Raw genomic sequence first — 27071 nt, 5'->3', positions numbered from 1 at the left:
TGAGCTAATTTTTGCACATAGCACAATGGCAATTGCTATTAAACAGTGATTATCAGCACCAGGGCTGTCTAACTTGTTCATTAAAATCAACTTAAGTGTGTATTTACAAAGGTTTCTACAAGTCTGTCATGTCACAACAAATTCTAAATATAAACAACAACACTTCAAGTCGTGCACTGTACAATCTTGTGTATAGGAATACAGATACACAGATGTACAAGTATTATGACTCGATAGAAAAAGTGACCTATGTATGAATGACAGGATACCATTACAGATCAAATACTGCCAACTGTCAGTGTTACCCCTCAGTCTCCTAGAAGACACACATTTCAAAATGTTATCTTGTTCACAAGATTTTCAGAAAACTTGACATCTGACCTTGAGGTCAAAGTGTCGAGATTTAAACTTATTAAGCTTGTTAGTAGATGCACCTATAGTATCACTTTCAAAATTCTCGTTGACTTCTTTCTTGAGTTATCACAGTCACAAGATTCCCAGAAAAATTGGCCTCTGACCTCAAAGTCAAACTCATCCAACATTTCCATAGATACACCTATGATACCTATTTGAACTTAATGCATTTACAAATTAGATGTTCCCCCGCCCACTGTCCACCTGTCTGCCCGGCAGAATGACAACAATACCTCACCAGCCTTTTACAGCTAAGGGGTAAAAAGCTTTTGTCTTATTAGCCCAGCTTGGCCTTTTCTGTCAGCCTCACAATCCCAAACAAAGGAGAGAAAAAAAAGCTTAAAAACATTTGCATTCTTAGCATGGCGAAACCTCTTACATCCTTAAAGTATGTATTAAAATTTTTACTGTGAGGAAAGTCAGCTCCTTTAAAAAGTAGGATTATTCTTGAGGAAACAATTAACTATTTTTAATTTCAATAGAGGAACCATACTGGCAAATACAAGTGAGAAAAGGCAAAAAAAAAACCCCCAAAAACTGGAATGACAGTAGGACAAAGAAGCAAACCTGGGTAAAGGTAGAAGAGCATAACTGAATTTCTCAGGAAGATGTTGTGTAGAACAACACTTTTTTTCTGTAGAGAAATAAAGTAACAAACCTCAATTTTATCTTCTCGCTCCTCACAGACTGGAACTCTCTTCCTCTTCTGCCCTCTGGTTCTCTATTTAAAAAAATAAATTAAAAAATCCAAATGGCAATGTAAATGGTCGAAATGGTAATGCAATACAAAATACAAAACAATACAATATAATTTTAAGAAATTTCTGGGTGGGTCAAAGCCTTTTCTGACACCTTTACAGCTTGATTTTTCTCTGCAAATCCAGATCGTAGAAGAAATTAATTTTAGTAGTCCAGGTTTGGTTGCTTTATAAAAGGCTTTCAAGCAATGTGGCATTCTTGGTTCATTTCATTTGCCTTAGATTGTGTGCTTGAAGGAACAGGAAGAGGCTGCCAAAGGTAGCTTGAAGAAGAGACATTGTATAACATGAAGACAAGAGACTCAAAGAGTCCTGAAATGAAATCTGTGGAAAAATACTGAAATGACAAACACATGTGTCTTCCTAGACCCCCGGTGGTTTGTGGACTGATCTGGCTGCGTCCTGTTTCGGTTCTGAGCTTTGGCCCCTGTGGGGACGTGGTCATGGAGGGTGGGGTTATCCTTCCCTACTGCTTTCCGGTGGGCATTGCTGCCCAGGTACGCGGCTGGATGTTCTGGCGTGGTCGTTGACCCACTCTCTCAGGAGTGGTGGTCTGGGGCGGCTTGGCCTTCTTCTGCGTGGGGGAGTGGTGGGGGCCTTGGGACTCTGCCAAGTGCTGGGCAATTCTTGGTTGCTAGGGTGAAGAGCCTCTAGTTGGCTGCCTCTCGCCCTTTGGCAATGGGCACCCCATCTGGGGTCTACCTCCTGCTCGGATAGACGCGCAGTTGTCGTCAAAATGTGCAGCCTCAGGTCTTCGGTACTCTTGGGGGCTGCGGATGGCCTGATCTCCTGAATCTATCTCTATCTGCCTTTGGCTCCTGGGGGCTGTCATTGTGGCTTCCCACCCTTATTATCAAATACACTTCGTGACAAAGTCACATACATAGACACTTAGTTTCGCTCTCCCACACACACACACACACACACACACAAGACTGTTGATTTATGTATCTGTGCATTTTCAAATTTTTGTGTACAGTTGCTGTATGTTTTGCTTTTACTTGCAACAGTTGGCAATACGTCATGCTTTTCTTTTTGTAATTTATCATTTTATTATATTTTCTCCCCCTTCCTTTGTTTTTTTCCCCTGCCTGTTAGCTTAGACATTGTCACACAATACATTTATAAACACATGAACAAGAGGAGCCTATACAGAATTTATAGAGCACATCTTAGAAATCAAAATGTGTTTGGCACAACAGTTTTTTCAAAATCCTAGTAACTACCATAACTACGATTTAAGCTGGATGTTTATGGAAACTTAATCAATGACAGACTTGTTAAACACACTGCTGAAAGCTAGCAGGTTGAGGAGGATCAGTTGGGAAGTCTCCCAACATAATTCACAAAGGAATGCATGCCACTTCTTTTTGAAGCCCGTGAGCACAAAGAAACAAATTCTGTTAAATGAGCAGAATTTCTGAGTTAATTATTCATGAAAGGGGTCTGATCAATATCTAATTACAGTCATAGACAAACACAATCAAAAACAATCTGACATAATAATAGATGAAACAGTTGTTTCTATCACTATCTTCCCTTGTTTTTATTAAACAAACTGGATAACTATTCACAATCCAGGCTGGAAAACTGGAAAACACCAATTTTTCCAGTTATAACAGTGACCATAAGCACATAACAGTAAGGAAGTGCATGACTATGAATGATATATTGATTAACATCCTTTTGTCTTTCCACTCCAGCTGAGACAGATAAAATTTCTAGCACATGGAAACTATATGTCATTATTGTTTCTCCTCATTTAAATTTTACATTGGGTCAGTGTCAAATGTGGCAAAAAGGAGACATATGCTGTTACTTTTTTCAACAAGTCAGGGATTTTAAATATATAGCATTTTTTAAATATCTTATTTAATTATATATATTATATTTTATATATATTATATTATCACTAAATCATGGCATTTCAATTTATTTTCATTTAACTTAAATGCATTGGTTAGGATTTCAGATATACTTTTACCTTCTTAAGATATTTGTTATACATATGTTGTGTTTAATTTCGTTTTTTTGTCTGCTACAATCTCGAGAAATTGATATTAATGTTAAAAGTTTGTTAAAGAAATATGTTTTGGAAAAAAAGGTTTAATCTTTAATCATTTTATTTGGCTCTCTCATCTACTTATTACATTAGAAGAGCTAAAAAAAAAAATCAAAAAAAAAATCAATCTGCCTATATGTACTTCAGATTCTTTCAAATTAGCATATTTTGTCTTCCCTAAACTTACAGGATTTATCTGTCAAGATTTCTTTTTATTGGACACAAATGCAGGATCTTAAATATGACGTTTTCAAATATTGTTTCTTTTTTTACAAACACTAAACCCTTAACCTATAGCTAATCTCAGAGAGTATCTAAATTAGAAATACATGTGTATATATATATATACACATATATACATATGTATATCAATGTATTTCTTCTACATAAAATCAAAAGTATTCTACTTTCATGTAGAAATAATTTTCTTACAGTTTTTTCTTAGGGGCTAATAAGCTACACTGGAAGCAATGACCAGAAACCAAAGATGGTGACAGAAAGCAAAGAAAGCGAATGATATTTCATGACTTAAAGCAACTATGGATGAAATAACCTTGGATGCCACGAAGTGGACAAGACCAGAAATAAACTTTTCTGGTTGTCCATTCTTCTCACAGAAAAAAGGGCACCAGAAGTTGAATACAGCAAGTGTGAGAAAACAGAAAACACCTTCTTATTTCAAGCAAATGTCTGAGCTGCTGGAGAGAGTTTAAAAGGGGAAGAAAAATTGACAACATATTTAAACAGATTGTGAAAACAATCCCATCTGTCGCCTTTGGCTCAGCACCACTTGCCAGATGGAGCACTTATCATTAAGAATGTTAACTGCAAGATTGCTGCCAATTGGCTCCTTCATAGTTCCTTTTCTCCTGTAAGTGAAGCACCAAATAAAAGGCCTGACATTATTTAATAATTTCTGTATTAAAGTAGTGCCAGTTAAAGTAATCTATAAACCCAGGGAGAACAGAGTGTAGTTTAGTAGCTGGATCAGCTGAAAAATGTTCAGCCACACAGCATAGCTACTCTCAGACTCTGCTCAGGTGAGGAAATTAAAAATGTGGGCAGTTCATACGTCCCAGGCAAAATCAATCTTTAATTAAGTACATCAGTGCATCTTTAAGAAGCATGAATTATTGCACAGGATTAGAAAAATTAACAGAGCAAAAGAAGATACGCTAATTTACTTGTACGCTAATTTAAATTTGCCACCTTTTTTAATTTGTCCACCTTTTTACATAACTCAGGTAAAATTTAGGTGAAGGCATCATTACAACAGCTTCAGTGTTCTATTTCTAACTTAAAGAACAACTGACTGTTCTTTAAGTTATACTCTGTACTTAATATACACTGATTGGTTTGTAATTAGGCCATCCATCCATCCATTTTCTTCTGCTTATCCGGGGCCGGGTCGCGGGGCAGCAGCCCAAGCAGAGAAGCCCAGACCTCCCTCTCCCCAGACACCTCCAGCTTGTCAGGGGGAACACCAAGGCATTCTCAGGCCAGCCGAGAGATATAATCTCTCCAGCGTGTCCTGGGTCTGCCCCGTGGCCTCCTCCCGGTGGGACATGCTCGGAAAACCTCGCCCAGGAGGCATCCTTGTCAGATGCCCAAACCACCTCAACTGGCTCCTTTCGATGTGGAGGAGCAGCGGTTCTAATCTGAGCCCCTCCTGAATGGCTGAACTTCTCACCCTATCTGTAAGGGAGAGGCCATCCACCCTTTGGAGGAAGCCCATTTCTGCCGCTTTGTAGCGAGGTGGAGGAGTTTGTGTGTCCCAGGGATCCCAGGGGCTATGTTGTCTTGGGGCTTTTGCCCCTTGGTAGGGTCCTCCCATAGCAAATTGGTCCTGGGTGAGGGACCAGACAAAGAGCGATTCAGAAGACCCCTATGACAAGACCTTCGAGGGAACAGTTCACCCTGCCTGGGATAGGGTTACCGGAGCCCCGCCCTGGAGCCAGGCCAGGGGAGGGTGCCCGAGGGCGAGCGTCTGGTGGCCGAGCCTTAGTCCATGAGGCCCGACCGGGCACAGCCCAAAAAAGGGACATGGGCAACATCCTCCTGCAGGCCCACCACCCGCAGGAGGCACCATAGGGGTCGGGTGCAATGTGAGCCGGGCGGCTCCTGGCCGCTGCTGCTGGCAATTGTAATTAGCCTTTCCAGCAAATTAATGTATTCTCACAAATCTAAAGTTTCTCCATTAAAAATACAGGAGCAGATCTTGGCTTGTGAAGCTGCCATGTTGCTCCAACAGTGACACCTAATAATTGTATCTGTTTGGCTAGAGACTAGCAACAAACGTAGTATACCAAAGGCAAAGGATAAGAGAACTCATAGGTGTTCACAAGGCAAATTTTAATTTGTGTCTGCACGTTCAGACTCATGATATGAAGGATCATATCTACATTTTATCACCAAGGAAGGGGTCCCCTTACCCGGTGTCACAGATTAACTAGTGTTGGTGAAGCTGATTTGTCGTGGAATTGCTTTTCAAGAGCCACTACCAAAAAAGCAGGAATGTGGTGAATACTTTACAAATGCAACCATCCTTTTCCCTACTCAACGGCATACAAAGATCCTGCATGATGAACCGAATATTTCAAATTTTGATTCACCAGTCCATAAAACCTTCTTCCAGTCTTCCAATGGCAGTGTTTCACGGCCCAGGCAAGCCTCTTTGTCATAATCTGACGTCTTAGCAATGGCTTTCTTGCTGCAACTCGTCCTGTCAAACCTGAAGCTGGAAGTCTTCTCTTAACAGTTGAAACTGAGTCTTGCTTACTACGGACCAATATTAAGCTGTGCTTTCATTCAGGCATGCAGGCTATGCAACTCTTCCTTGGATATTTTTACCCCAGTGTACGTCTCATTGTTGAATCAAGAACACTAACCTTAACTGAGACAAGTGAAGCCTGGAGATATTGTTCTGGATTCTGGGTTGTGACCAGTGTTGGGCAAATTACTTTGAAAAAGTAATTCAATTATAGTTACTAGTTACTTCTTCAAAAAAGTAACTGAGTTAGTAACTGAGTTACAGTATTCTAAAAGTAATTAATTACTTGAAAAGTAACTATTGCATTACTTTAAAAAAAACGTGTAACCCTCTGGGGTCCAGGGTATAATTGGCCATTTTTTACTACTTTTGATTTTCTCTCCACATTTTACCTTTAAAAACTATTTACTTTGCCTTCTTTGGTATCATTCTTTTTAGCACAACCTCACGTGCCTGAATTAACAGTTATGTTTTCATTTTGACATACTGTATTAACACAATTGATCTAAAATCAGACAAAAAACATAAAATCAGAGTAGAAAAAGTGATATTTTTACTGTAACAACCATAAACATCTTTAATGAATCATATTTCATAACTTCAAATGCAAATATTAATTGTCAATTTTAAAATCCTATGCACAAGTTTTGCAAACAACAAAGTTATTTGCATCCATTTACCTTTTACCCTTTTTTAAAATAACCATTTCAAACTATTTACAGAACAATCAGCTGTTCTTCAATAAGATGCCACACAAATTATTTGTGCCACTCCAAAAAAATCATTTCTGTCCACTATAAAGGAGAACATCACAGCCTGATCCCTGCAGGTCTGACAGCAGCAGGTGTATCACTGCTGTTTCTACCTGGAGACAGCAGTCGCCTCATTGTTCTGACACACAACACAAAACTATCCACAACACTACACACTAACTACACACTCCAAACACGCTAAACGTCACAAATCTCTCACATCTCAAAACTCTCTCTCTCTCTCTTTCTGCTCTCTCTCTCTCTCTCTCTCTTTCTCTCCCCGTCACTCCTAAAACTTCCCGTTTTTTTTTTTTTGCCCATAAGCAGAGAGTGCTTGCTAGCGCTAACGTGGCGAAACTATTGAGGAAAAAACGCGGCGTATATATTGTTTATTATGACTCTGGTTTTACGTGGCCTATCAACACAATTTACAAACTGGTATATATCACCTTGTTGCTTTGTCTTTAAGTGGTCATGTGATTGGCTTACCACGAATACTTTATTCTTCTGCTTCAGTCAAACAGCAGCACTCATGCGATTGTTTTGCCCCCTGAGCTCCAGGTGTTGTGCTAGACAGTGATCGTGATTGCCGTCCGCGGGAGCGCGCAGCTGCTTAAAGCTGTAGCGTCCAGATTACTTACAGCTACTTCCGTGCAACTGATATAAGATGCGGTAAGCTGAACACAGCTTCGACGTCTGTTTGTTGAAAAATAGTAACGGACCGCGTTTCCTTGTTAGTAACTGTAACGCCGGTGTAACGATAGGAATAGTAATTAGTTAGATTACTCGTTACTGAAAAAAGTAACGCCGTTACTTGTAACGCCGTTATTCCTATCACTGGTTGTGACCTCCTGGATAAGTTGTCAATGTGTTATTAGAATCATTTTGATAGAACGTTTGAAAGCTCGCCACAGTTTTCTCCATTTTTGTGGATAATTGCTCTTACCTTGGTTTCCCTGGAGTCCCAAAGCCTTAGAAAGGGCTCTGTAACCACTTCCAAAATTGCAAATGTCAATGATTTTGTTTCTCAGCTGTTCTTGAGCTTGTTTCATTTTATCAGACAGGTTACACTTGAATGACTTCTTAGTTCAAGAGATTTGACAGCAATCAGGGTAGGGTGTGGATGGTGAAACTGATCTTCATTGTGATTAATCATAGTTAATTCATTTTACTAAAGTCACTCGTTGGTAAAATACCCCATGTTACAATCCTGTTGACAACAACCAGCTTCGTAGAGGCCACAAAGGTGACATTTAGGTCTTCAGGTCATGGCAAAATTCACTTTTTTTTTCTCCTTTCATTGTTTATATTGTTTTGTTTGGAAAGGAGACTGTGTCAAAGTCACATGCACTCTACTGGAAGCTGGGCACAGTTGGAATCCTGCAATCTAAAGTGCCTTTATAAAATGCCTTAAGTGCCTTTATTTATAGGTACAGCTACTTTTTCTGTCCCCCAGTTTTCACTTTCAGTTTTTTATATGTTTCAATGATGAAAGCTTCTGCTTTAAAAAAAAAGTTTCTTATTATTACATAATAGTTCACAAGTAGTGCTGGATTGAGTTTTAGGATCTTCTAAACTAAAATAAACAGGACGAAATAAGGTGGAATTTATTTTGGGTAAGTCCTATATTATTCCCATGTATAGGCAGTTTGTAATTGTGAATTGCTCTTGCATGAAGCGCAGTGTGAGGTTTGTATCTTCAGCAGACAGTAATCAAACATACATAGCTATGCAGCATTAAAAAAAAATGGGGCTCATTGGCTGACTTTAAAAGGTTTTCCTCCAGTACACATTACTAACTACAAGCTGCAAGACTTGTAGTTAGGTGTCATTTAGCGGTGTTAAGCCTATTGCCAAAGGAAAATGTCTGTGTATACAAACACAGACACACACACACACTTGAGCCATTAAGGCCAGCAGGAAGTCGATTTGCCAGTCCTGATAAATTGAAACATGGCTTTAGAGAAGTGCCAGTGCTCTCTGCCTTCATAAAAGCATTAAAAATGCAAAGCAGGGGGCTTTCAGCAGCTGCCATTGCTCACCTTGAATTTGAAGATAAATACTGCACTGAAATGCCTAAGTGGCTGGGGCTACAAGGAAAATTAGAAAGCAGCTTAATCCTCAAGATCTCCAGCAGGGTTCTTGGCACATGTCTGGGGCCAAACTGCCACTGTGTTCAAACATACTCCCATTTCATAGATAGAGTGGTGAGAAGAGCCTGAAGTCTCTGTTACCGACTCGCCTATAAGCACCCAATGGAAAATTTTCTTGAATTCCAAGTGAGAAGCTCTCGATCACATATTGACTAGAGAAAAAAACAATTACTAACAATTTGAGAAGCGGTGAAGGAAGCCATGACATCAGGGATGTCGCTCTTTTGACCTGAACTAAGAGCAGAGTTAAACTGGAAAAATACAAGAAACTGTGCATCATCGGAGTAACTGAGAAATGCACTGGAGAAATAGACAGGGACGTGAACGAAGTGTCTTACCTTGAAGGACGCTCCTGATGTAATAGTATTAGAATTTATGGTATTCCAGAGGGTGCAGAGGGCACCTTCACTGTTGCTTTTATAAAAAATCTGATGAAGTTGGAACTGGCTGGAAAACACTAGGCTGAACCCAAGAGTCTGACCTGGGAATAGAGTGAGCACACTGGGCCCCTTGCTCCAAAGGTGATACACCGGAATCTGATTAGGCCAAATCTCAGGGGTCAAAACTTTGCATTTGCGTCTTTTCCATTCTCTAATTTGACTATGCTCCCTAACTTTTATTTGGATTCCCATACTGTCACTCTGATTTTGTTTCAACATTATAGTAGAATGACATTTTAGGAATAGCCATATTCTTCTCTTCTTGTTTCAACCATAAATACTGATGCTTCTGGATCAGCCTCCAAGCTTTGTTTTTTGTTTTCTTCTCCTTTGTCACTTAAAATTGGGAACTCCATTTGTTGGCTGACAGGCTTTGGATTGTGTTATTTGTGTTTATTTTGAGGTCTGTGATGATAAATGCACAGTTTCTTCTTAAAAAGAAGATAGCTATCAAAAAAATTAAAAAAATGGCTTTCACACACTTTCACATCTTCTAGAAGCAGGACAAAGAGAGGAGTGGCTATACTGATTTCAAATTTAACATGATTTTAATTACAGTCTGAAATCAGGGACCAAGAATGCAGATATGTTCTGGTACTGGAGAAAACTATTAATAATGAAGTAACCCTAATGAGAAAGCTAATGAGAAATGTGCCTCACCAGAATCGAGGGCTGAAAGAAATTAGGTTATTTCTTGATTGAACACCAATACGTCTCCTGATGTAGACGGGCTCCCACCAAAATGGTACAAATCTATGAGGGAACATTTCCTCCCAACAAAACTGTTTAAACTATATTCTGCTAGATGGTATTGTCATCCCCAACCCCATCCTGGAAGGTAGCTTTTATATCAGTTATAGCCATAGAATGGAAGAACAGACTTGAATGTAAATTGTATGTAAATTGTATAGAATCATCAGAGTCATGAACACAGATTATAAATTATATGCCTCCATTTTGGCAAAAAGAATGACTAGTATAATGCCTTCTGTAACATGAAGATGATTTTCAAGATGATTTTGTTTAAAAAAAACCAAAAAAAAACAGACAAGCCCATGGCGATAGAAGAAGAATACTACGTATTCCTGATCAAATTCACAAAGCAAAAACAAATTCTTTAATACTTTGCTAAGAAACCTTTTGATTCAGTCAGTTGGAATTTTCTTTTTTTAGTAATAAGTAGATTTGGTTTAGTGAGTAATTCATAAAATGTTTCAATCGTTGTACTTTCCTCCCACTGCAAGAACAAAACTTAACAGTAACCTATTTAGTTATTTTACTTTACAACAGGGATGTAGGAAAGGTTGTCCACTCAGCCCATATGTTTTTAATTAATTCCTTAAACCACTAGCACAAGGAATGCACCAGGAAGGAAGACTAAAGAGTATTCTTAAAGGAGGAAAGGATTACAAACTCTGTTTATATGCAGATGATGTACTGTTCACACTAGCTAACCTGTACTCATTTAAAGACGACTTTATAGACTAGAATATAAGCCTCTCACAATTTATTTGGAAAAAAAAAGGGTTAAATTCTGAGGGGATGGGGGGAAGGTGGGGAAGGGGGCATTGCCTTTATTAAGAGATTATAAACCACTTGTATGTTGGTGCAATCCAAATAGCTGAGTGGAAGAACATCGATCTTGACTATTACAATCAATGCTTAGTTGTGTTGATAAAGAAATGAAGGCATCCAGTCAATGGGTAAATCTCTCCCTCAAAATATGCAGAGACTTAGTGAAAAATCTTAAACTACAGGATGAGGTAAAAGTGCTCAAGTGGCCAGCATATGACCCTTACTTTGTACCAGCAGTACAAGATGGTAGGCTTGATTTTAGCACCCAGTGTCAAACATGTGGACTGAGAAAATTGGATTTTTATAGATATTTACAAATTCAAGATTAAGGATCAAAAATCTTAAGATAACTGCTAGCTGACTGTTGGTTGAAAGCGGCAATTTTGAGTGACTGTATCTGTACCTAGAACGATGGGGGAACAATGGGAAAAATAACTACACTTTGCAATATCTGAGGATGTTTGGAAACTACAGTCATCATCTACAAATTACTAGACTTGGAGACACTTTTGTTGTAAAAACATAACCTGCTTCTTTATAATGCCTAAACAGAACTCTAAACTGACTAGCAATCACCAGGTTTGCTGGTGCAAGAGTGAACTAGCTCTGGTAGATCATGGTCACATATTCTGGTCTTGTGCCTCTATTCAGACTTCTTGAAATAAAGGATCAGTGATTATTTCCAATGTCTTCAGTATAATCTCCCTAATAACATTATAAATCTGCATTTAGGACTTACTCCAGAACTTTTAACTGTACAGATAAATACCTTGTGAAAGTTATGTTACCAGCCAGCAGAAAAACAAATCCTCAAAACTGGCATTTTATTTATTGATATAATGAAAAATGTATATATATTAAAGCAGATGACATATGCTATAAAACTCCAAAAGGACTTAGAAAGTAGGGCTGTACGATATGACGAAGTATATCGGATGACAAAATTAAAACAACTAATGTTTCATATTATACGCTATTGTTTGTTTCGTTGCAGCACAAAATACACTGTTTACGGAAATAATTTTTCATCATTTGGATGGTCACCATGTGGATGCAGGCACAGAGAATACCAGCATGGCCAGTGAAGATGAGGCAGAACCAGGTAGTTCCAAACAGAAGGACCAGTCAAAATATGAGTGGATACCTCTGTAGCACGGACATGGTTTGGTTCTGAAAAGTCTGACACGGACCAGATAAAACTGTACTATGCAAATTATGCCGCAAACCGTTCCCCACCTCAGACTCAAACACAGCAAACCTCTTCTACCACCTACGAAGGAATCACGTGGAAAAGTATGGAGAGAGTTTACGGATGAGAAGAGCCGTCAGGTGCTCCAAATAAACCTTAGACTCAAACCTTAGAACGGGCTTTTCCCCACAGCATAAATACTCACAAAGAAAATGGCAGCCATTATAACCTATATCTAAAAATTATATAGTTTAATGCATCGGTCAAAACAATCATCTTATGGTACATGACGCCCAGCTGAAAACACTTCACAGAAGTCGAGTTGCCTGAGATTCACAGAATTTACAAAAAATGCACTATTTTCTGATATAAATGGTTATCGGGATGAGAAATGTCTTATATTGGGATATGAGAGTTTGGTCATATGGCACAGCTCTATTAGGAAGGAAAACGTGGGAGAAATTATATAGTTATATATAGTTATAGTTAGCCTGCAAAACCTTGACGGTCATACAATTTTTTTAATTCTTTTTTTTTGCAGACAGGGAATACTGTATATGATTTTGTTGATTTTATCCCACGATCTCGTTTCTTCCTTTTCTGTGCATCTTACCTGTTGTTTGACTGTTTAATTTGGAAAATAGAAGTTAAAAAAAAAAACTATCACCATTTGGGCAAAAATATGTTTGCCTTAGAGGTCTGGATACAAAACACTAAAAAGAAAAAAAATGTACATATACATATATATATATATATATATACACATATATACACACTGATAATAACTTTGTGCCAAATGTAGTCATATCTAATCTGATATTTGTATCTGATTAGAAATGTACAGACTAGTGTCCAGCTTTAATCACAAGGGGCTTAACTTTTTACTTTAGCATCAACACCATCTGGAACCAGAAAGATGAAACCTTTAAAAAAAACAATAGACCAAGCGATGGGTTGCAGAAAGTCAATAAAAATGTAATCTTTTAGCTAAAAAAAAACAATAAATGAACTGAGCAACATAGTCAAAAGGGTTTGACATTCTGTTTCTTTGGATTACTCACTGTACTTCTGAGCCGACATGCTGCTAAATTCCTATTTATGACCACAAAATCTATACACATAAGCAATGTTATCTTTGTTAAAGATCAGAACTACTGAGACTGAGGATTTTAATGAGTAACAGCACAGACCTACTGCTTTTAAAACATGTCTCTATGAAGCCCATCTGTTCAGTCTGTTCAAACTGGGTTTGTACCTTCCTACTCTTGTTTCTCATCAAATACAGTGAATCAAAAAGGAAAACAACTTTTTGACTCAAGCTCATTTTCTTCTCTTTTATTATTTTGAGTTACACCAGGAGAACGCCTGTGTGTTTTTTGTATGCAGTAACGATGTGTATATTGCGCTTGGGGAAAAGCATGAGGTCACTGTGTGCAACGTACTGATAACCTTAGAAGAAGAGGGAAGTAATGGGAACTCAAGTTAATTATTTGTAATCAATATGAATGTGTCAGTTAGCCAGTGACAACATGAAATACACTCTAATTAGAGTGGAGGAACAATAGAGCATGCAAACTTTTCGCACATTTTAGCTAATATGAGCTGGTTCCAGTGTGTCAGTACACACCGTGCCTCTTACTTGATGTTTCTTGGGCTCTGGTGACATCTCCTGTGGGATGAATTTGATCGGTCCTTTGATCTGCCTCCTGGACCTCTTGGTGCCATCTGGTAACGTCTCCATGGCAATATCAGCTTCGTCACTGCTGGCTTGGTCACACTCAGAGCATTGCCTGAGGAAAATACAGACATTTTGACTCATTCAATTGAACTGATTTTGTTTTTGTTTTTTTGTTGTTGTTTTTTTTGTTTTTTTAAATCATACACCTAAATCTTCAGTCTTTAATGTAAAGATTAGTTGATTGTGTTTAAAAACAGACAAACCATCTGCTTTGTCACAATTTTTGTTTTTTAAAGAACATTCTGATGCTGAATCCTCAGTCTTTATGCTAAGCTAGGCTCACTACATCTCGATTCCTTTACTGTTGTGATCCCTCCAAATTCCTGCAGTTTCATAGCAATTTACAATGTCACTGACAAAAGTCACACTTTATTTATAACTAAACATTTAAATGAATTCTACACATGTGCTATAGCCATATGACTAAAAACGGAAATAATCATACTCAAAATTATGTCAAGTATATTAAAACGGGTGTCAACCGGACAAATAAACGCCTTCATGTCTCTCTCTTTTTTTCTTTTTTTTTAAATACGGGACTACAAAATTTCACTGTGGCGGAGGTCTGGTCTGCAGCTTCAAGGAGGGGTGGTGCAGGGGGCTCAGGGGGCAGTGCCAAGCTGAGACACAAAGTTAGAAGAAATCAGGTAAATCAATAATCCCTTTCCAGAAAACGGTGCGTCTGCTGGGACCATCTATCACAGTGGTGCAGTAACCCAGGAAGCATGTCAGATCCACAGTTCATACAGCCAGCCCAGCTGTTGGATCAGATGGTGACAGAGCTCACAGCCATGCACAAAGAGCAGGTAGTGGTGCATAACGTGCAGCTTGAAAAGCTGTAGACCGAGCACTGGACGCGTCATGGATGGGCTGGTCACTCGGACTGGGTTTTTCATGCTGCCAGCCCCCAAGCTCATCGGTCATGTAACATCTGATGTAGGTAGATTATGATACCCAGGCTTTCCTGAAAATGTTCCAGGTCACAGCAGAGGCGTGCCAGTGGTTTGGACCAGAATGGTCGCTGCAGCTGTTGCCGCTGCTATCAGGGGAGGGGCTCTGAAAGCGTCCATGAGCTGCCACCGGCCTCACAGGGGAACTTTCCAAAGACCCACCGGGCCCAATGTCCGAGTGCCAAGGGAGGGTGCCCTCAGCACCTCAGACCGAGGGAGGGTGCCTATCCCGGGTCCACCAGTCATTATAACTCCATGGTGGGGCATATGGGATATGATAAAACTGAATAGTTTTATCATATCCCCAAGAATAACGACATGATTTTATTGGCCTGGCATCCAGGCGGATGGGTCAACTGGTGAACCAGCCATTCCAAAATCACCTTTGCACCCACTACCACTAATGCAAGTCCCATTTGAGTAGCATGGATCTCATCCAGCCATTTCACGAGCGCATGGGGATATCGCTTTGTATTAGTTCTGGTGTATTATGGATCCCAAAGCAGTGCAGGTGCGCACAATTTCTGCAGTGTGGCTGCCATGCTGAAGTTAAAAGAAAGTCTTTAAATAGATTTCCACTTGCCTGAAAATGCTGTGTGTACTGGGTACGTCTATCAGATTCATAAAGTATATTTAAAAACAAAGTAAAAGAAATGGATATAAAAAACAGTTCTATAATCCATAAAAGTAAATACTGCTCATAGAATGAGCTGCCTTGGTGGAGGTTGGCGCTCTGAGTGTTTCTTGTTTCTGTGGCTTTTGTGTTTCCACAACTGTGTAATTAACTATGACTCTGCATCCACACGCTTGCATCGTTCAAATTGTTTCTCGTTTTCAACCAATATAAGAGTTTCATGTTCATTATATTCACAGTTTAAATGAATTCATGCAGTCACAGGCAGACTGCATTAAACAAACAATCATTTTGTGCATTGTAGCACCAGCTCTCTTCATTTCTTTCATTTACAAAAGCAGAAAAAAAATTCCTGGTTTTTCAAACAGAGGAGAAAGTAGCTGGCTAACTAAGAGTGTATTCTTGGAACTATTACATGTGGCAAAACAGATATATTAAATCTCCTCCCTAGATAAAGAAATGTAGCAGCTAAGCGAAGAGACTGACATTTCCATAATCTTTGCATCCATCATTTAACAGTATTGCTGCTATCAATGGGCCTCAAATGCCACAACTACTAAGAATAAAAAGCATTCTGTTTATGTTCAAATAACATGTGTGTTTAATGATGCAGTATAACTTAACATAGATAGAAGATGTCTCACTGTAGAGAAAACTGTAATTGGTGGTGTTTAGTGTTTATTCATTTATAGTCAATAAGAAGAAAAAATGGAAATGGAATACATTTTGCATATCTTGTTATGCAACTCTACACTCACTGGGTGCTATTGTGGTTTAGAGGGTAGGAAAGCTCATCTACCAATGTGAGAGTCTCTGATATGCTGAGACATTATCAGCTCAAAACACTTCATGACTATAGATGGGAGGGCTATAGGTCTGGAGTCATTGAGATTGTCTATTTCAGTTTTTTTGGCGATGGGAATGATGGTGGAGGCCTTCCGACGGGGTGGAAAAAGAGACATGAGTCAGGGAGAGGTTGAACGGCCTGGTGAGGTTCCCTGCCAGTTGGGTCAGCACAGGCTTTGACCACAGTCCATGGGATGCCGCGGTTAAGGGGTTCACCGCTCTCAGTCTCCTCCTGACCTCATGTTCTCGGAGGGGGCTCTCAAACCCAAACAAAGAAGGTGTTGAGCTCCTCTGATAGTGTGAGGCTACTGTCGGGGGCTGGGGGACTCTGGCCTTTGTAGTTGGTGAGGGCTTGGATGTCTCTCCACACCTGGCAGAGGTTCTTGTCTATGAGGTTGTTCTTTATCCTCCTCCTGAAGACCTCCTTGGGCTGTTTGATGCCCCTCCTCAGGTTGGATCTGGCAGTGCTGTACAGAGAACTGTCCCACAGCCTGAATGCTTATTTAAGAGTTTTGATCAGAGCCTGCACTTCACTTAGTCATTCATGTTTAGGTGAAACCTGGATGGATTTAGTCACGGTCAAATTCTCTACACAACACTCAATGTAGAAATGGACAGACTAAGTGAAGGTCTCCAGGTCCTGCTGGTAGAAGATGGACCAGTCTTTCAGATCAGAAAAGTCCTGAAACTGGAGGAAAGCATCATCTGGCCATGGTTTATGGACCCAAGTGCTTGGAGAGATTTGTTTTCTGGGCAGGGTGTAGGATGAGAAGCAGAGAGAGGTGATCAGATTGTCGTAGGTGTGGTAAGGGTGTTTGCTTTGCAGGCCTACTTGATGTTACTGTACACATGGTTCAGTGTCCTGTCCGACCTGGTAGGACACTGAACATGTTGGTGGAATTTTGGGAGTTCAGATTTCAAACATACCTAATGGTGGTGTTGCTCATGGTCATCTTTAGATTATATTAAGTGTAGTAGAATAATTTGCATTTAAACTGATGACGCTTAGATTAATACATTGAATTCCACCTGAGTACGAATTGTATACGGTCTAGCATAAAGACAATATACAGTTCCCTGTTAGTGTAGGAAATGGAAATCAGCCGAGACAGCTCTGAAACATCTGCTTACATCTGGTTGAATTAATCTGTGTAAATCAAGAAAGAGCAGCAGGTCTGCTGCCTTTACAGTAAGAAAATCTGCTGAAGCTCATACTAAAAATTATTGCGAGTTGTGCTTCTTTTCTCCATACTGAGCCATTACAACCGATGTTAGAGTTCCCCACCTGCTGAATGTCACTTTAACCCCTGACTGTTCAGATGTGGAGACAAACTAACACTGTAGGCAATGTAGGCAACAGAAAATAGCTATTTTTTAAAATCCCTCTACTCATTGTTTTTTACATAATAGAACCAAGCTGAGTACATTATGAGTACATTAAAATTAGAATTTAGATTTGAATAAAATTTGTATTCTAATGTACTAGTATTAATTCAAAAATTAAATATGAAAATGTGAATACTGCAGAAGATTAAGTTGCTTTTGCATAAAAATAGAATAGGTAGAATTGTCCTTCAAGGAGCTACTTTTTACTTTTTTACTTTGAGTACATTTCAGAGCATTTACATTTTCACTTTTAATTGAGTAAAAAAGTTGAGTATTTTCTAACACAGGTTTTTGTACTTTTGCTTAAGAGTCTCAGTAAATTTGCCACTTCTGGTTATTATAAATCTCTGGCTCTCTTCTACAGCGTGTCTTTGTCCTGTCTTCTTCCCCTCACCCCCAACCAGTCGCTGCAGATGGCCGCCCCTCCCTGAGCCTGGTTCTGCTGGAGGTTTCTTCCTGTTAAAAGGGAGTTTTTCCTTCCCACTGTGGCCAAACCGCTTGCTCATAGGGGGTCATATGATTGGGGTTCTGTTTTCTCTGAATTATTGTAGGATCTTTACTCTTCTTTTCAATATAAAGATCCTTGAGGCAACTGTTGTTGTGTGCTATATAAATAAAATTGAATGAACTGAATTGCACTTACAGAAATGAGAAATGGGGTTGATGTGTGACTTTCACTAATGACTGTTTTGTGTCAGTGTTATCTCATATGACTCACAACAACGGATGCTGTCAGCTGCTCAAATTGGATCACTTTTCATGGTGTTCAGGGGAGAGCCTCAGGGTCCACTTAAACCCAACTTACCAATAGCTGTTCTTGGTCTTCTTGGGCATTCGTGTTAGTGGTGGCTCCAGGCAGCCCAGGTGGTAGTAGAGCTTGCATGTGTCACACAGTACAAGAAGATGTTGGTCCTGGTTTTTTTTACAAATTCCGCAGCTGCAGAAATACATCAGGTGTCAATGAGTATGAGAAATAATGAGCATGAGAAAAGGTTGTTGTTTTTTTTGTTTTTGTTTTTTAACGAAATTTCTATAACTGTATAATGAATTCCAACAGGAAAGAGGGAATAAAGTGCATCACTTTCTATACTACTGTAATCTTGAGCCATCTCTCATTTCTTGTCATTATGGTAGGAAACACTGATAATGGTACACTAATATAATGAATTAAATGTAAATATACACAAAAATACAGTATATGAGGCAAAACACTGTAAAATTCTAATGAGCTTAAAAGTCAATATTGCCCAAACTTTCTTGCAATCCATTTAAGTAGTCTTCAGGAATAGTTCTCCAGTTTCAGGAACACCACTGGCTGAAATAGATTCCCAAACCATCAAAGAGCCTCCGTGTTTTACAGATGACACTCACTGGTGTATCGCTCTTTTGATCTCCTCTGTACATACTGAAAACAATTTGATTTATCACTCCGTAACACCAGTTGCCACTGATTTTCAGTCCAGTTATGCTATTTAAGTATAACCTCATTTCCCCATTTACCTTCCTCAAGAATGGCTTCTTGACAGACACCCATCCAGTGAGACCTTTTCTTATTAGGCTTCAGTAAACAGCCGATGGATCAGTTGAAGGGCCAGATGCTTCTCTCGGGTCCTATGTCAGGTTTTTGTTTCCTATTTCTTAAAGACTTCCACAGACATTTTTTATCAGCTACAGGTAGCTTTTAGACCCATCACTTCCACCTGCACTACTCCAATATCCTCAAATATTCTAAGGGCACACTTCATCCACACTGAGATATCCAATCTTGTCAGCTCAAGCTCTTTGGGAATCACTGTGGTGGTGCAAAAGTTTTATATTATACAAGTCTGTCAAACTGTTATTTTTGGTATTTTATAGAAATGTGATTAAGGAAATGAGAACACATTGTGTTATTGCAATAGGCGGCTAGTAACAGAGTGCCTAAAGATATTATTTAAAATAGATTCAGACATATGTAGACAACACTGGTTCATCCCTCAAGTTAGATGCTGTTTTTATTGTTTCAATGATTAATAGCTCAGTGTACAAGCACATAAAAGACAGTTTGGAGAACTACTGCTCAAGAGCACTTAAAAAAAATGTAATAAAGAAATGATTGGTTACTCAAGACAGTACTATATGTCTGAAACTTTTTCCCCTCCCATTATTTTGCCTCTTTACAAAACCAAAGGGGTGAATTTAGGTTTAAAACAGAATGATGTCCTTCTTCACTTGCATTAACAACTCTTTGGACCTGATACTGCGTTTTTCAATGAACAGCTACTAAATGAACAACTTAGACTTGGAAGTGGCTTCAGATGTCTTTCTTGCATAATCAGTCAGGGAATAATGAGGGAACAGATCTCATCTGACCATGAAATTGCTTGTCAGACAACTGTTGCTTTTTTAGCCTCTGAAATTATGAACTGTATATAAAAATACTGGCGGCCGCCAGTTTTACCCCTCAGTCTCCTAGCAGTTGTACCTATGGTATAAGTTTGAAAATTCTAGTAACTTCCTTCTGGAGTTATCACAATCACAATATTTTCAGAAAACCTGACCCTTTCATCTTAATCATAAAGTCGAGGTCGTTTAAATTCAAACTCATACAAAATCTTTAGCAGTTGTTATTAATTTTAAAATTATAGATTGTGAATGTGATAACTCAGGAATGAGGCAAACTTGGGTGTCCACACTGCCCGCCTGCCCACCTACCTGGCAGGGTAACAACAGTACTTCATTAGCTTTTGATGGCTAAGGAGTAAAAATGGCTCCAATTCCAAACCAATTAATGCAATGCTTTTGTTAACTCATTGAGTTAAAGCTTTAAGTCTGAACAAAAAAATTAAAATAAAAAATAAAAATTACTGTGGTGACCATAGGCAGAATGACAAAAACAAGTATCAAATACTTATTTGAGCTAAATGTATCAGATTCACATAAATTCTCCTACTTCAAAGCACTGAAGATGACAGATAAAAAACACAATCTTCGTTCTAACTTTTTACCCATTTCAGTAACCTTTGCCTTTCTTGCTCCATCATGCCTCAAAGCTACTGTGTGTTTACCTGTAGAGGATCGCTGGCAGACTAGATGCCTTCCCTTGGGTGCCTCCTTCCTTCTTGCTGGGCTTCCTTTCTTTTGGGGCCTTCAAGATTGGTGGAGTATTTAATTTCTAGCCAAAAAAAAAAATAACACAAAAAAAGTTTGATGAATACATATTTAATATACATGAAAAATAGCTTATACTTCACTGCAAAGTAGTTTTTATAAAAACTAAGACAAAAGAGATTTTCTTTGAAAAAGGAATACACAGCTCAAAAGATTTAAGTAACACTTTTTAATCATAGTATTCAAGTCAGTTAAATTTCTGAAATATTGATGCAGTCAGTTACGTAGCAGGGGGTTCCCAGATGCTTTGGAAATGAACAACATTTGCACTAGAGTGGCAACAATGAGACAACCCCCATAACAGAAATGGTTTTTCAGTTGGAGGCCGCTGATATTTTTTTCCTTCTTTTTCCTTCTAGTTTAGCATTTGGCTAGGGTCAGTGTCCCTACAGGTAGCATGAAACGATATCTGGACCCACCTCCTCCAGGAGTTGGGCTACTTGTAGCCCAACAAGTAACACTTGTTGGTTAGACTTCCATAACACTTTGAGAACCATTACATGTCCTTCAGTGCATAGGATAGCATACATTTTCACTGTTAGGCAGATGATACCCAGCTTCATTGATCACCAAAGGATATGGCAGGAATCTCCTAAATGCATAAAGACAGATGACCTCTAATTTTCTGTTTCTAAATTCAGACAATAAAAATCTTAGAAATATTGCGTCTAAGCAGATGCTTATTCTGGATAGCAATACCTTTGCCTCTATTTACACTGTGAGAAATTTGAGCAGGATGTGTTCTTCATTGTGCATACTGAACAAATATGTAGAACAGCTTTCTTCCATTTGCTTTCTTCCAGTATCTCTCTAAAATAAGAAATATCCTGTCTCGGAGTGATGCTGAAAAACTAGTTCATGCATTTATTACTTCTAGGCTCAACTACTGTAATTCATTATTATCAGGATGCCCTAAAAACTTCCCGAAAAGCCTTCAGTTAATCCAAAATGCTTCAGCAAAAGTACTGACAGGGACTAGAAAGAGAGCGCAGTTTCCCCATACTGGCTTCTCTTTATTTGCTCGGTGCTAAATACTAAATAATATTGAATTTAAAACCTTTGTCATCACATACAAGGTCTGGCTGCTGGAGGCTTCCCATAATGCACCGTTTCTTCTTCAATCACCTTTTTTGGTGTTTATACACCACTCTGCATTTAATCAGTTATTCTTAATTACAACTGATCTTGTGTCCCATGTCCTTCCACAGCTTCCCCCCCCTCCCCTCCCAAAATTCCCAACTGGTCATGGTAGATGGCTGCCTGAGCCTGGTTCTTTCCACTGTCGCCAAGTGCTTACTCATATGGGGTGATGTGATTGTTGGGTATTTCTGTATACTCTCTGTTTCAAGGTCCTTATCTTAAAACAAGTGTGTCCAAAGTCTGGCCGTGGGGCCAATCATGGACGTGGGGCAGATTTTATATGGCCCCTTGCTCCCACCTTAAAATGTTTTTTTTGTTTTATTTTTTTTTATTTTTTACAGCCTGCCAACACAAACAGAAACCTGCACCATCTGATCTATGCTTCAAACAATGACTTTAGAAACATTTTTTACATTTACTGGTTGATCTATTGGTTGGTTAAAAAAAAAATTTAAAAAAACTGTGGATAACTGAAGTGCTTCCAGGAGAGATGGAAATTGCAATAATTCCTCACAGAAATAAAAAAAAACAAAAACTGTTTGCCCAGTTTGCCAGCAGAGCATTACCTTGTGTAAGTAATTCAATGTAAAGAGATACTATTAGACAGAACATGCTAATATGACAAGCTATCAGGTAGCAACCATGCTAAAAAAGAAAAGCAACTTAAAGCTGGCTTGGCCTCGCAACAGTGATTCTTTTTTTTCTTTTTTTCCTTTTTTTTTGTCGCCTGTCCCGTTTGGTTCTTTTGCCATCAGAATTATTGTCTAAAGGCAAAGAAAGATGCCCAACGGATTTACTTTACCAAATGGACCATCCTGTAAGTAAGTAAGTAAGTAAGTAAAATTTATTTATATAGCACTTTTTAAGACAAAAAGCTGTTACAAAGTGCTTCACATGGGAATGAAGGCATGTCAAACAAACAATATAGCAGTATAGAAGCATATCAAACAAAGCAATAGTACAGTATAAATATAGAATAAAACAACATATTACACACAAACATTACCCAAATGCCTGTCTAAACAGATGTTTTAAGCTGTTTTTTAAAAGAAGCCACAGTGTCGATGGTGCGTAGCGGGGGGGGGGGGGGGGGGGGGGGGGGGTAAACAGTTCCACAGTATTGGAGCCAGGGTTTGAAAAGTGAGATCTCCCTTTGTTTTCAAACGGGTCCGTGGAATAGATAGAAGACCACTATCAGTGGATCTAAGAGTCCGCTTTGGAGAGTAGGGTTGGAGAAGCTCATTAATATAGGTGGGGGCCTCACCTTGTAGAGACATAAATGTAAAGGTGAGGATTTTAAACTTATATCTATACCCAACCGGAAGCCAGTGCAAGGATTTTAGTATAGGAGTGATATGGGAGAATCCTGCCCTTGCCGTATTGGTCTATTTGATTCACCTGTGCTTTTATTGTTTATTTTATTTTATTTTCGCTTGCTACTAGAGTTGGATGTCTCGAGACCGGTATTGGCCTCGAGACCACTTTTACGTGGTCTTGGTCTCGTCTTGGTCTTGACGGACTTTTGTCTTGGTCTCGGTCTTGGTCTCGCTGTTTCGGTCTTGCGTTCTCAAATCGACATAGTGTTCGGGAGATTTGGAGTCAACCATCAGCGGAGCGGGGGGGTGGCTTACTGGGCTTAAGCCCGGGTCATTTTTTCAGAAGCTTTGGAGTGTAATTTGTTAGTTAGATGCCTGGCTGACAACTGTATAAAACAAAAACAACACACGAAGCACAGAGCGCACCGTCGTAAATTCCCCTTAATTTTGGTATGATCCGAGCTCAGGCACTAGGCGACTGAGCGCAGCACCCATGTAAGCGAGGGGGGAGAAGCTGTTGCCTGCAAGTTTGCTGCAGACAGAGGAGAGCTTAAGTTTGACCAGGTACCAAAGCAAATCATTCGTACTGAACTAATAATGTAAATATGACGGTGTATCACAAAAGATTGATATCAAACTGATCAGTTGGTTGCGTTACTTACTCTTCGAGTGAATCAACAAATGGATAAATAAAAAGCCGAACAACAATGCTGATTTTTTAGAGAGTCTTAGCTTACATTTCATATTTTCAGTTGTTACCCTCCACGGCTAAACAAACTCTCTAAATCGGTTTCAATTGTGTACTGATGAACACAACAATGGACATAAGGAGCTTCTTTCAAAGAAAAAACTCAGGTAGATGTTATTTTATATATTATGCTTTGTATGTTGTTCAGTATATCTATGCAAAACAAGAGGAATTTCAATACACAGCAGTATATTCACAGTTGAAACCAGATGTTTACATACACTTTAGGGAGAAAACATAAAAACTTTTTTTTTTTACTGTTAAACATCAATTTAGAGTAAACTTTTGTTTTAGATAAATAAATGTTGAAATATCTTTTGAATTAGTTAAATGTCAGAATAAAAAGAGGGAGCTGTCTATTTTAATCACTTTCATCAAATTTAGGAGTACATATACACTAAGTTTATTGTTAATTAATAAGAAAACTCCAGACGATTCCATTCTGAGCTGAAGAAGCTTCTGATAGGTTAGTAGAGTCCATGTAAGTAAATTGGTGGCACACCTGTGGATGCATATAAGGCAAAACACAGAGCCTGTTTCTTTGAAATGGGAAAATCAAGAGATATCAACCAAAACACCAGGAAAAGAATCGTGGAGCTCTATAAGTGTGGCGCAATTTTGAATACAATTTGGTGCCATTTGCTATTAAGAAATACAGATAGTTTCTCTCTTTACTCTTAAAGTTAACAAATATGTTTTTTATATTTATCAATCTAAAAAAATAAACATTTAGTCTGATTTGATGTTACAATTAAAAAAGTATTTGTGTTTTTATCTGAAGAGTATGTAAATATCTGGTTTCAACTGTATATTTGATGATGTTGGTGTTTGGCTTGATTGTCAGCACAAAGAGGGAGAGGAACAGAGAGGGAGAGAGAGGAGAATGAGGACAGAACAGAGATGGAACAAGAGCAGGTGAGACACACATGTTAGTCAAATGGTTGTTTGCCAAAACTCATCAGAACATGTATCTAGTACCTAGTGTTTCTTTTTAGATACCATTTGTTACTTTTCAAATTCTATATTTATTAAGTTATGCAGGCTTGTTTGCACAACAAGGCTAAATAATTATATAAACTTTTCTGAATCTAAATAGTGTACTTTGGTAGAATTAAAAAATAAGTGTAGTGCAGGTCTATGATGATTTTCAGTGCTACTATCATCTAGTTCTGATTCTGGTTCTGTCTTGGTTACTGTTGTAGTCCTGTTTTAATTCTGGATCAGTTCTGGGTCTGGTTGAATTGGCGTTTAGTCCCTGTGTCTTGATACAGGCCCGACTTTGTTCTGCCTTGCTGCTTAATTAAAAAACTAGTTTAAGGTGTCCTGCATATGTATATATACGTATATATATACGTATATATATATATGAAGTCATTCTTTTTTGAACAAAACTCAAAACAGAGCCTAATAATCTTTCAGTCATTTCTACCCTCACTTAATTTCCTTTCGCTGCTCAGCTCTCACACAGTGGCTCAGTTATGCTCCAATCCCTCCATATTGTGGCCAATCACATGCGAGGATATAGGATAATATCATTATGTGAAAAACAGAGAGGGTGAGAGACGCGACAGTCAAGTGGAGCGTCCGTCTGTCCTCTCAGTAAGTGAGTGAGACAGTAGACAGCGGTGAGGAGGGCTGTGCGAAAGCAAAAACACATAAATATGCCTGACACCCGCAAACGAAGCAGCATCTGGCTGCAGTTTAAAGACTTTTTTTGTCTCGGTCTTGGTCTTGGTCTCGTCTCAACTTTGTCTTGGTCTTGGTCTTGTCTTTGTCTCGATACCCTCTGGTCTTGGTCTTGTCTTGGTCTCGGATTAGGCGGTCTTGACTACAAGTCTACTTGCTACACACGGGACAGACATGACTGAGGGAAAGAAAAGGGAGAAAGAAAGAGAGGTAGGGAAAGAAAAACAGCGGGGAAGAGGAACGGTGATAAAGGGCAAAAAACAAAAACCAACAAAACAAACAGACAAAAAATACATATATCAATCACCCGGATCACCTGTTGAGAAAGAAAAAAGAGAAAACAAGCAAAAAAACAGAGCAATATAATAAACAACATCATCGTGATGATCTATGTGAATATAACAGTAAATACTAAATATTGAATATTATTGTGCCGCACGTTGGATCGACAGCGCACAGTGTACTTTGAGGTAGGAGCCAAAAAGGGTTTAGTTTGTGTCTGTGAGCACCCGTGTGTACACCTGTGAGCATGAGCGCGCTTGTATTTAAAAGGTTCCTTCATGTAATGATCTGCTAGAGGGTGTAGGGAGCCATAGACCCGTCCCCCAGGGCATGAAGCAGGTATGGAGGAGATCCAGGCTCCAGACATCCAGAGACCCCCAGAGCACAAGAGACCAAGGAAGACCAACGGAGGGGCAACCGTGTCACTCTCCCACTCTCAACAGTGATTCTTCACACAAGACCATGATTCTAATGAAAGCACCAACAAAAGTAAGCGAGGAAGTGGCCATGTTAATTGCTAAACATGGCAAAAGTTTTAGGGATTGGCTGTATGGGGAATAGTGGCTGTTAACAGTCCGAATCGCCCAGAGGAAGAAGCTGTTTGTGAGTCTGGATGGGTGGGACCTGCTTAACCTGAGGCGCTGACAGGAGGGCAGCGGGGTCAAAAAACTGGTGGGGTTACCTGTGATGGCTCTTGTTTTCCTGAGACAGGAGGAACTACCAACGGCCTCGAGGGGTAACTGCAGACAGAAAATGACTTTTTTGGGCACTGATTATTACCCTCTGTGCAGCCTTCCTGTTCTCATTTGTGGCCACTGGGTACCAAACACACAGGCAGTAGGAGAGCATGCTCTCCCCTAAGGAGTAGTAGAAGGCCAACAGCAACTTCTGGTTCAGGTTATTCTTCCTCAGGACATGGAGGAAGTGCAGCCACTGCTGGGCATTCTTTACCACGTGATGGTGTCCAAGTGAGATATGGGCGCCCAGAAACCTGAAGGTGGAGACAGATTCGGCCCGGGCTCCATTTATGATGAGAGGGGTCCACGATAAGTTTTCATTTTAAAGACATTCAGCTTCACACT

At 39.2% G+C, this 27071-nt stretch overlaps 1 protein-coding gene across 6 annotated transcripts in view; it reads right to left on the bottom strand.

Annotated features, from left to right (window-relative positions):
• Positions 1-27071, bottom strand: part of phf14 (PHD finger protein 14) — a 144981-nt gene that overhangs the window by 62719 nt on the left and 55191 nt on the right. For 5 of the 6 annotated variants that reach the window (XM_025902161.1, XM_025902162.1, XM_025902164.1 and 2 more), the window contains exons 13-16: positions 20715-20821; positions 18473-18604; positions 13741-13903; positions 1073-1135 (exon numbers count right to left, since the gene is read on the bottom strand). In XM_025902161.1, coding sequence (XP_025757946.1) covers positions 1073-1135; positions 13741-13903; positions 18473-18604; positions 20715-20821 — 465 coding nt within the window. The remainder of the gene's footprint in view (positions 1-1072; positions 1136-13740; positions 13904-18472; positions 18605-20714; positions 20822-27071) is intronic. The other variant, XM_025902163.1, reaches the window with a different exon arrangement.

Source organism: Oreochromis niloticus, linkage group LG22 (assembly GCF_001858045.2).
Source record: "Oreochromis niloticus isolate F11D_XX linkage group LG22, O_niloticus_UMD_NMBU, whole genome shotgun sequence".
Lineage (NCBI taxonomy): Eukaryota > Metazoa > Chordata > Actinopteri > Cichliformes > Cichlidae > Oreochromis > Oreochromis niloticus.
Note: the sequence above shows the minus strand (reverse complement) of the source record. Positions and strands in the feature narration are given on the sequence as shown.